Genomic DNA, 11,318 nt, shown 5'->3' on the forward strand with positions numbered 1-11,318 from the left:
TATGGGTTTGTTACATACAAATCCCCGGAAGTCTAAATCTGTGTTTGTGAGACTGTCATCGGTACACTACAGTTTCAAGGTGAAAGCATTCCCCCATGATGTCGACTGCCTTCTTATATGATCTACGAAAAATACAACACAGATATGTTAAGGAGGTTTAAAAAAACAAAACAAACTTGATTTACATCAGAAGGATCTTTAAAAGTAACATGTTGATTAAACAGATGACAGACTGCATGAATTTACAGTGTCGTTCAAATGGCTTTATTAGTATAAAAAGAGATGCCAGTGAAACAGGTGTAATATTACTACGTAAAAACAGACTAAACACATTCCATGTGCAAAAATTAAAATGAAGACACATTCAATGACATATGCTCTTTGTAGGAAGATTCTTGACTCATGACATAAACATTTCACCAATTTGCTGTCGACAACGAACCCTTACAATGAATACAGCTGAGAGCAAACTTTCTTTGCTGAAACTCTGCAAATGTTGGTGTGATATTGTCAGAATCATATCAAGAGCCTGGTTTTCCAACATGGTCCAACAGCTTACCTAAAGGAATCTGATTCAAAGTGCCTCAGAAAGAGTACAGTAGCTTCAAGTAAATTGCTGTAATTACTATTTTTTTTAAAAAGAGAAAGAAAAGAAAAACCCTCAACACCCAGAAGTATGTGCAAAAGTATAGATTTTTTTTTTAACTAAACAGTTTAAATGGGCTACATGATAAATACACATTGGGACAGCTGAAAATGTGTTTTTCTCAAAAAACTGAGCAAATATGTGGCTCAAGTCAGCAGATCAAAGGGCTCATGTAGTTCAAATCAGGACAGTAACGCTGCCAAAGATTTTCCAAAGTAGGCAGGGTATTAATTGTAAGCTTCTTCAAACAGGTTAATGCACCCTGTTTGAGATGAGATTAACACTGGTTTACACCAACGTTCATATGTCCTGCGCTCACTCTTGTTAAATGCAATTGTGCTCATATTACAAATGGTCCTGGAGACGGCCGAACAATTATTGATTTCAAATCAAAATTGAAACAATGCAATTTGCGAATTGCAAAGGCTACAATTTACATTACCAGTACGCAGCACATCTGACCCAGGATTGAAATGGTTACATCAGTGCCTTTACAAATTCATGCTGTCCTCCTTGTATGACACTAACGCTATGGGGGGTGTCTCATGTGGTAATGCTCATTCACATGTTTTAAATCTGGTACAAAGTGATATTCAACTTTGTCAGAAAAAAAGTCACAATTAGATATTTTCCCCTAATCATTAAACCCCAGTCCTGAAGCTGTGAAACATTGTCCAAGTATACAGCATGTCCAGTACAAAACACACGATAAAACAGGTTTATACTGACAATTGATTAATGAAGGCAAAAGTTTGAAAATGGTATGTAAAATTCCCCAGAGCCAAAAATAAGACAGTGTTGAGTTTTCCAAAGCCCTGCATAACCTGTGATGACTGACAGTGACACAGGAGGAATAATCTGAGTTGTAGCTTTGCTTGGCCTCAGAAACCTGAGGCGACACTAAACGCATTTATTGCAGGACAGTAAAGACCTAAAAAGCTAGAGTGTAGATGCTAATTGTGTGGGTTTTCAAACCAGTGTGGAGTGAATGCAGGAATGGCAGAGTGAACTAAAATGAAATTGTAGTATATCTGGACACAGGACGCCGGTCTACAGGGAGGAGGTATCTCGAGGCATAAGTTGCAGACCGTTGCTGACCTGGAAGCGAGTTTCATCTGATATACCGTATTGCTCCAAGGGATCCTGTGGAGAAAAGCAGGTGGTGAGAACAGACAAAAAAAAACAGCACACAGAGTAAATTCACTGTTACTGAAGGAGGTTGGTTCACCAAAATCACACACCAAGATAACAAGGAAGTATTTTATTCTCAGTGGTGTCAGTGAACTTTCCCCACTGGGGGACCAATAAAGTTATCTTTATCTTTATCTTCTCATGCTTAAGGTCTGGCTTTGATCTAAATTTCCAAGACGTCTGCCGTCACTCTAGCACAGGACGTGATTTCAGTTGTCACTCTTACTACTCTGACTATTTACATTTATCATCACCCCGTTCAAAGGCTCAAGAAAGAATTGTCAAAGAACATCCTGAAGAATCATCCTGAGTGACCAGGCAGTGAAGATGCAGCGATAGTTGGAATTTTTCTGTCACATGTCCTTCAGTGTGCTAACAATGACCTTACATTGCAGCAGAGCTCTGGCAACGCTGCCGAAACACACCTCAGCTGCCTTCCTTCATTTACCAACCCTGCTATCTTCGACAGATATTATGCACTTCAACGTCTGAGCACGGCACAGAACCCTGCCAGTGTAATCCACACTGTAAGCGTTCCCGTGGTGTGACACAGTTGATTAGAAGCATCATCTGTGTGGCATTTAGTGCGCTGACATGCTGCAGTGAGGGGGTCTCACCTTCCCAGTGAGCCTGTGGATTTCAGTCCGATAGAATATAAGGTTCTTCCTCATGAACTCATAACTGCAAGAGATGAGACAATAAATGCATTTAGGTGGATAATAAGCTTCGAGAACAACACAGTGAAGATTAGGGCTGTAACGGTCGTGTCATTTCAGTCGACAATTAAATGTCATTCAAATAACTGTGTTTAATTATTTGCCCTTTTCTACTCATATTATGCTTCTATAACAGTAGAAGCCTAATAATAGTTTGACAGCCTGGTTTTTTTCTGCTTCTGTCACATTTCTACTCACAGTTGGATAATTCTTTACTGCAATAAAGGGTCATTACAAAGTCTTACACCTCTATAGAAACAGAAGGTTAGAAGTAGAAAGAACTCAACAATGGCTTTTGCACAGTATAACAAAGTCATAACGCCATAAATTGAAAAATTGAAGAAAAAACAACTATTGAATTTCTTAGATTATTTATTTCAGGAAGAATAAGAGAACATCAACTCAACATCCACAATATTTTTCCAGTTGCCCACAGGTGTTACCAATACTGGAAAAATAATGGGAGCTCCACATACTGTATATATTTTACTACTTAGATTTTTAATGTTTTCATACTTGTATTTTACCTACATGTTCCCATCTGCTATGTGAAAACATTGTGTGCAGGTCAGGAAAGTAGTCCCTGAATTTTTGCCACATCTGTACATTGCAGCAGAGTCACAAATGACTTTTGAATTAATGCAAACACTTTATTTTAGGCAAATTTTCAAATGAGACATGTTGAATAAAGGGATTTTTTTTTAACTACCATGATTTTAATCTTATATTTGACCATTTTTTTTTCTGATGGAAAAGCATATTACAGATGAGTAGTTGAAAAGTAGTAGAAAGTCTAGAATTTGATTTTTTTTTTCCTCTCTCTCTCTTTCAGTTTCTGGCTCTGATAAATGGTGTAATTTTGGTGAATTTTAAAGCGATAACATGCCTCAACTGTTGGTAGCTCTAATTCTAAACTCAAGTGCTATTAAATCACAGCTGAAAAAGAGGGCACAAGGATATGACATCATTAAAAAACCACCAGTCAAAACCCGATCTGACAAATGATGTGGAAATAGTGATGGTAATATAATATTTCTGCTAGTTTCGTACAAGTAAATGGAAATGATTCTTATAATGACTACGCAAAATGGTCACGGTAGGCTGAAATGATCCCGATCAAGTGATTATGTAAAAGTTGTAAGCGAGCTAGCTGGAACTAGACTTTTATCAGCAAGTCTTTTTTTGTGTGTTTTGATTTTTTTCAACCAGCCTTTATGAGTTAAATACTGTCCTAATACAGAACATCCTGGCATATGTGCAAAATTAAAGCGTCATTTCCACCCAGAAAGCACTCAGTGAGCTTTGGCTGTGTGTTGGTTGTCGACTGTTGCTGAGCTTCGCTGAACCATGCTAGCCAGATCAGCGCAGCTCACTTAGCAGCATGATCAGAAAACACAAATGAGAACCGCTAAGATCCTTCATTTAATCTCCTGTTTGGGAGCATTGTGTTTTCCAAGTAAGCTTGAACACAGCACCAGGGAAAGTAGTGATGGATCAGCTGAAAGCCACTCAGCAGAACTCACACTGCTGACATTGTGCATATGGAAAAAGCAAAATCATTTGTAACGGATTCACCCATGTGAGTCTATTACCGGCGGCTAAAACACAACTTCTGGAACAAGTTGCTCTCACCACAGTATTCGTATTGCATCCAACAGCAGATATAGACAGGCAACAGATAAGTGAACACACTCAGCTGTAGAGAACACAGTCCTTCACATGACCACAGCTTTGTAATTAAGTTGGAACAATACTGACACAATGTCTTTTTCATTTCGACTTAATGGTCACATGCAGAAAACACTATGGCTCAGTGTTTACTTGTCTACATTTTTAAAAATGTATGGAAGTCAACTTTATTTTTGTTTGCAATTATTTGTACTTTTAATAGATACATAATGTAATATATAAGATGTCAAAAGCACAGATGGATGAGCTTCTCAATCTTGCACCTCCAGTAACTTCTTAAATTGCACGGCTTGACCAACATCCATGTAACAGCAACATATTCTGACACGCTTCTAGCTGATAGATGACAACATCACAAAGTGGTTTTTTGACATTTCTGAGTTATTTTTTCTCAGTTCATGAACTCATCATTGATAGGTCTTTGAGCAACCCTTTATGTCCGATGTAATGAGAGGGAGAAAAAAAACTAATCAGTCCTACCTCGCTTTGATGATGGAGTCTATCCACTCCCCACACTGCTCCTCAGAGTCACACTCAAACAGATACTTCCTCTCTGCTTCATCCAGAAACGCTACGTAGACAAACACATGGCGTTAACTTAAATACACATGAAGCAAAGCACAAACACAAACGTTAACATAACGTCATAAGAAATGGGCTTTGCCTTGCTGTTCAGTTACATGTTAAGTGCAGTTTAAATGGTGTCAGCACAGACATGTAAACTCACTGATCTTTACTGTCTGACAAAACCTGAAACCAGCCATGAGGTGAGACAATGTGCGTTAATTTAGTGGTTGATGGATTATTATTATTATTTTAATTGATTCCCAATAAAATAAGTCAAATATAGAAATTTGCCCCTGCCTTCGCCCTAAGTCAGCTGGGATAGGCTCCAGCCCCCCCGCGACCCTAGTGAGGATTAAGCGGTGTATAGATAATGGATGGATGGATAGAAATTTGCTATATTGGTTCTGATGCAGCTCTCTCTCTATAAATTCCTCTCATTTCACTATTTTCAGTCTGCTTGTCTCTTATGTCTTCTGTCCTCCTGCCGGTGACTCATCTTGTCGTGCAATCACTGAGGATGTCTGAGGAGGTCTGAGCTATGAGCGACGATGCACAGGTACGTCCTCGATGCATTGTCGATGGAGATTTTTCCGCATCCGTGAAATATAAGAGGTGTGACACACAGTTGCAGTAAACAAACCATGTAAGGAGCGGGATTTACAAGGTGCCTGTGTACGCTACATTATTAACGTCACTCAATCAGAGCTGATGTCACATTGTATTTGTACAGTGCTATTTTGTGTGTCACGCCTACTGCATGCTTCACTGTACGTGTGTGTTAAGGGAGGTGTCTGTTGTCACTGCTCTGTGATCTCGAGCCATGTTCCACCTACAGCACTGGTTTACTGGTCACACGTCATGAGCAGTAGCCTACCAACAATCAATGCTGAAAAGCTCTTGTTTAATTAAACTGCTGTAAAACATAAGTTTGGGTCCTTCTGAAATTATGACACCAGGATTTTCATTTTTACTACAAATGAACATCAGTTTCTTGATGCCTATCAGCCCTGAAAAAACAACAACATGGGACCTTTTGGTTAGTTGGTGTCAACTGGAGATCTGTGAGGATGCTCACCAATAGAGAAGGTCTGGCTGTCCTCCTTCTCCACCCGACACTGCTCCAACAGCAAAGCTCCAATTGGCTGACAAAAAAACATAATGACTTAATTTAGATTCAATCTTTTGTTGTCCTTCACAAGTAACGTGTTTCATTAAAACCATGAGGTGCAGGGAAGCTGTGAAACACCTCAAAGAAATGCTGTGTGAATAGATGCAGCATGGACTGGTGTGAAAAAAACTGACTCAACTGACCTCTTCCTCATCTGTCCGGAAATAAAAGAGGAAGTTGACGACGAGTTTGACCAGCCTCTTCTTCACAACTGTGTCACAACGAAAGTGAAATGAGAGCTTGACAACACAGACAGTACAGTGCAGCTGAGTGGCATAAACTTTCTGCTAGCTCTTAGCATTAGCTGCTGCCCAACATTCACAAAATGGAAAGTAGTAAACCCGCCGTACCGTCTCCTTTCTTTGGACCCCTCATGCCCAGTTCAGCTGCCATCTCTGAGGGCTGGCGGCTCAGAGACACCAGCTCCTTCTCGTTGAAACGCATCACGGCCACTGACGCAGATACACACCGTTTGGACGCAGACGGACACTGTGGCTACGGTTGACCCGTTTCCCCGACAGAAAACATGACAATAGCGCTGGCTAACAGTAGTGAAATGTGTCGTTTGTACCGTCCGGTTCGCTGCTTCGTTATCTGATGTCGTCGAAATGTGACGGAGGGTCTTTGGTCATTTCTGCGCTCGAGTGAATACGGTGTTCTCCTTCATGCTACACACCGGACACACACACACTCTCCTCTCGGTTTGGCAGTAGCAATACTCCTCGCTGGTAAGTGTACGGTGGCCGGTGAGGCTCAAACGAGGCGGGCAGCTTTATCAATAGTGAATCGCAGTTGCATCAGGAGAGATAGATTCATAACTATAATAGATATTTATAAATAAAACAAAGACAAAAAGCTATCTAAAAATATAACATAATAGAATCTCTAGGGAGATAATGGTTATCGCCTGTTTGGCTGTTGAGGGTCAGTCCAGGAGGTGGCGATAGCAAGTTTGAAGAAGAAGGAAAAAAATACCCGAAGAAGTCAATGACGCATGCGCAACACGTAACTATATTTGCGTGCGCCTGACGTTGAGGAGTTGGTGAGTGTTTTGAACAATATCTCGTTATTTCAACCTTTTCGTTTTCACAAGTATCTAATGTTATTACATACACGGATCTAGCGTTATTTCCTTTGTAGTTTGGTCATTTATGTTCATTATAAGCCATGTGTTACTAGCTGGAAACACCTTTAGCTTAGCAGTAGCATTGCCACAATGCATTCAGTAGCTAACATTACTCTATGCTAACATGCTAACTGGACGTTGGAGGGATCATTCATTAAAGTCTATTCGTTTTGGAGTGGTATATATTTTCCTTTTGTGCCGTTTGGATTTATTTCAAGTAAATCAGAAATATTTGCCTACGTGAATGTATATTGTGGTGTACCCTCTCAGTCATTACACTGCTGGCTTGCAAGGGAAGTGAGCGTATAGACATTTGGGTCAAGAGGGGTTTGAAGATGTGTTGTTTTTAAAGAATGAACTACAACCCAGACCTGTTGCAGTGTCGAAGTTTATATAATGTGTATGTGTAAGGCTTGCTATATAGCTGAAAATATATCACTGTGAAATGTTTTATTTCAGTCGATATTGATAATTATATCTAATTTCTTCTAATATCAACCTGTTAGAAAAAATATGTTTCATTATAATTTGGACCACCATACTTTGAATTCAGCAAGTTAGCCTGTGCATTTAGATACACGTATAGCAACTTTAATGTTAAAATAACAGTGGTAAACACACACATCAGTAGTACCCACTCAAAAAATAAATAAGGACAAAGGAATCATCTCACCTTGATAGTCAATAAGTGAACAAAGCAAATAAAATGTGGAAATGCAGAGAGGGTGACGAGGGAGGGTGCGTTGCTTAGGTGGATGGGCAACCATCGGTTGCTGCTGGCCACAGCCTCCTCTAGGTGAGGTCTGCAAGGGTGAACAGGGGTGGCGGGAGGCCCAGGCAGCTGGGGATGAGTACACTTTGGAACGTCTGCCTGAATGCCATGGGAAAGTGTTGAAACGCAAGGGGCCTTCACTGTGTCAGCACATGATAGGCTGTTTATGAGCCAGGGAGGAAGCATGCTTGGGATTTGTTCATGCAACTAAACTTTGTTTTCTTTATGTGCTGTCACAGTGGATCGCACCAAATACATTTAAGTGAAGCTATCAAGCATTCTTTTGAACAGTTATCTCCTTGCAATTGATGAAGTGTCTATTGTCTGTACATCGTTCTATTGTTTTATGTTCCAGGCCGAACACAGGGTATACAATGAATGAACATAAGTCAAGAATCTAGTTTGTTATTTAAGCAATAAAAAAATCAATTTGAATTTACTGTGTCAAGTTAGTAGCATAGATGACACACAAATGGTACTTTAACTCCACCGTGCTGTGCCATAATCTAGACGTACACAATGCAATCATAACAATATATGTTGTTCATTTTTTCCATATTTGACAACTGTTTGTATTTTATTTTTTCTCCCAGATAGGAAGGATCTGTTCGGAGTGCCTGTCCAGTTCTGACTGGATACCCAGGTGTAGGTGAGTCTGCGTGATCGATCCATCACCTTGCAAACATGGATTTCCAGCATCGAGCTGGAGGGAAGACGGGGAGCGGTGGGGTGGCATCTGCCTCTGAGAGTAACAGAGACAGGCGAGAGCGGTTACGTCAGCTGGCCCTGGAGACCATTGACATCAACAAAGACCCCTATTTTATGAAGAATCACTTAGGATCATACGAGTGCAAACTTTGTCTGACACTTCACAACAATGAGGTGAGTAGGCTCATAAGGAAAATGTACTACATTGTGTTGTCTGCACTTGATGGTATTTCAGTGTCTTGTTTCAAAAAGAAAAAATATAAACTGCCCTTTTATGCATTACAGGGCAGCTACTTGGCTCACACGCAAGGAAAGAAACATCAGACCAACTTGTAAGTCCACAACTTGTTGATACTCCAACATGTCACAGACAGAAGTGCAAGAGCTGTTGCTTTTTCTGTTACTTTTTGGTTCTCTTGAAATGATGTTTTTAACGTAACTGTGCACTGAGATGTATTTGTTGTTATGTAAATATGACTGACATAACATCTTTTGGTGAAACTTGCCTGCTTGAATGAAACATGGTACATGCAAAATTCAAGTGCAGTGACTAAGTTGTTCCTCGTGTTTCTAATGCAAGGCAAACAGTACTTGGTTGCTACAGAATGTTTGTTCAGCTCAAACTAACTTTAGCTTTGCTTGCCCCAGCAACAGTGGGGTGTTTTCTGTTTGAATATGTGGCTATTAACAGCCCATGGTATCCATTGTGGGTTTTTTATAAATAAATATCTTAATATTTTGTGTGTTTCAGAGCACGGAGAGCAGCTAAAGAGGCGAAGGAAGCTCCTGCTCAACCAGCTCCAGCGAAAGTTAAAGTTGAAGTCAAGAAGTTTGTCAAAATTGGTCGACCAGGATACAAGGGTAGGCTCGCTGTATTGTTACATATCAGTGCAGTCATTATGTAGTTTGTGATGATCGTAGTTTGACTGCAGATGTATTTTATTTTAATGTGTGGTCAATTTCTTTCTTTTCTTTTCTTTTCTCTTTTATAGTGACCAAACAGAGAGATCCAGAGACTGGACAGCAGTCTTTACTTTTCCAGGTTAGTGCGTTCAGTGAGAATTACTGTGTGAAATGTGTTAAACTGTGGAACAAAAATAAATATGTTCCAAAAACAAAATAGCTGTGTTGTTTTTCTAACTTCTCCATCGCCGCTAATTCAAGCCTGGCAATATACTTCTGACAATGTCCAGTACTCACTGTTTTTTTTGTGGGCATCTATTCTTTATGAGGTGCTGGGTAGCTTGTGATTCACAGCCAAGCAGGTGTTGTTGACAAGTTTGGCTTTGTATTCCACACTTAAATCCCACTTATTTTTGGTTACTTGTTACTCAAATAGTGAATGTAGCTGTGTACTGAAATAGGGTCACAGATACAAAGCAGCACTTCATGCTCTCACCTATAAAGTTCTTTAATGCCACAGTAATGACAAAATGTTAATTCTAGCCATTGTCATCTGACTGTTAAAGACACTTGCTGTAAAACCATTTTCTTATCTCTGTCCTTTAGATTGACTATCCAGAGGTCGCTGAAGGAATTGGACCCAGGCACCGCTTCATGTCTGCCTATGAACAGCGCATCGAGCCCCCTGATCGTCGCTGGCAGTACCTGCTGTTGGCTGCTGAACCGTATGAGACCATAGCCTTCAAAGTGAGTTGGATCTGCACTTTCATTGTGCCTGTACAGTGTAATGGTGGTGTCTGCTGCAATGTTATATCGAATTGTATGCTCTTGTAGGTTCCCAGTAGAGAAATTGATAAAGCAGAAAACCGCTTCTGGACTCACTGGAACAGAGAAACTAAACAGGTATTGATAATATGAAGCTTTAGTAATCACAAAGTCACCCTTTTTCATCAGAAGAAATATGTTACAAGCTTTCTTTTATGTCATTTCCTCTCCCAGTTCTTTCTACAATTCCACTTCAAAATGGAGAAAGCTCTTCCCCCGTCCGGTGGTCCAGCACCTCCTACCAGCGTGAAGCGCCCCCCTCCTCTGATGAGTGGTGTTGGACCTCGCCCACCAAACGACAGTCTGCCTCCTCCCCCACCTGGAGGGATGCCTGTGCCTCCCCTCCCACCTGGTGCACCAGGTGCCCCCCAGATGCCCCCTCAGATGCCCATGCCCCCCATGCCAATGAGGCCGCCCCCTCCAGAGGGCCTTGGAATGTCTAATAATTGATCATCTGTTAGAAATGTATGATTCTGTCATTGTGTGCGATCACACTGCCCTGCCTGTCAGCCACAGTGTCAACCTCCCTTTGGATATTACAGGTATATTCAGTTTAATTATTTCTACAGCTGCTTAAAGTCCCCATTTGTTAGGTTTTTATGCATTTCTTTGGTTTATTTGAACGTGTAGGGCAGTGTGTTGTTGCACCAGTATAAATTTGACCACACTCTTTTGTATTAAAGTCTAGGTTGTGGATATGGAGCTACGACTGGTAGCTCGTCTTTTAAGATGTTTTTGTAATTAAAAGCTGTAGAGAAACAGGAAACGTTTGTGTCTGTGCTTTTGCATCGAATCACACAGAATGATTTATTGACAGTTCCTGCACCATCTAAGCTCAAGGTTACTGATCGGGATAAAAGCTTGAATTAGCTGAAGAGACAACCCTTTAACTAGGCTCTCTGAAGCAGCTCTTAAACAATAAAAAGGCTAAATTGGACAAACGACTGATAATCCTTACTCTTAACCTCTTCAAAGTACATACTGTTGACATTTAGCCAAGCTTGAAT

The 11,318-nt window shown here is 40.4% G+C and overlaps 2 protein-coding genes across 2 annotated transcripts; one reads left to right on the forward strand and one right to left on the reverse strand.

Annotated features, from left to right (window-relative positions):
- Positions 1-241: 241 nt before the first annotated feature.
- plekhj1 (pleckstrin homology domain containing, family J member 1) lies at positions 242-6,692 on the reverse strand. Its single transcript, XM_008294462.1, has 6 exons — positions 6,328-6,692; positions 6,121-6,188; positions 5,885-5,951; positions 4,723-4,813; positions 2,455-2,518; positions 242-1,789 (listed from the first exon to the last, which is right to left on the reverse strand). The coding sequence occupies exons 1-6, from the start codon at positions 6,419-6,421 to the stop codon at positions 1,697-1,699; spliced, it is 477 nt and encodes a 158-aa protein (XP_008292684.1). The 5' UTR covers positions 6,422-6,692; the 3' UTR covers positions 242-1,696.
- A 267-nt stretch (positions 6,693-6,959) lies between these two features.
- Positions 6,960-11,077, forward strand: sf3a2 (splicing factor 3a, subunit 2). Its single transcript, XM_008294463.1, has 8 exons — positions 6,960-7,019; positions 8,469-8,757; positions 8,869-8,915; positions 9,335-9,444; positions 9,576-9,625; positions 10,093-10,233; positions 10,321-10,389; positions 10,486-11,077. The coding sequence occupies exons 2-8, from the start codon at positions 8,560-8,562 to the stop codon at positions 10,759-10,761; spliced, it is 891 nt and encodes a 296-aa protein (XP_008292685.1). The 5' UTR covers positions 6,960-7,019; positions 8,469-8,559; the 3' UTR covers positions 10,762-11,077.
- The last annotated feature ends 241 nt before the right edge of the window (positions 11,078-11,318 follow it).

This window comes from Stegastes partitus, unplaced genomic scaffold, assembly GCF_000690725.1.
Source record: "Stegastes partitus isolate 25-593 unplaced genomic scaffold, Stegastes_partitus-1.0.2 Scaffold965, whole genome shotgun sequence".
Taxonomy (NCBI): Eukaryota; Metazoa; Chordata; class Actinopteri; family Pomacentridae; genus Stegastes; species Stegastes partitus.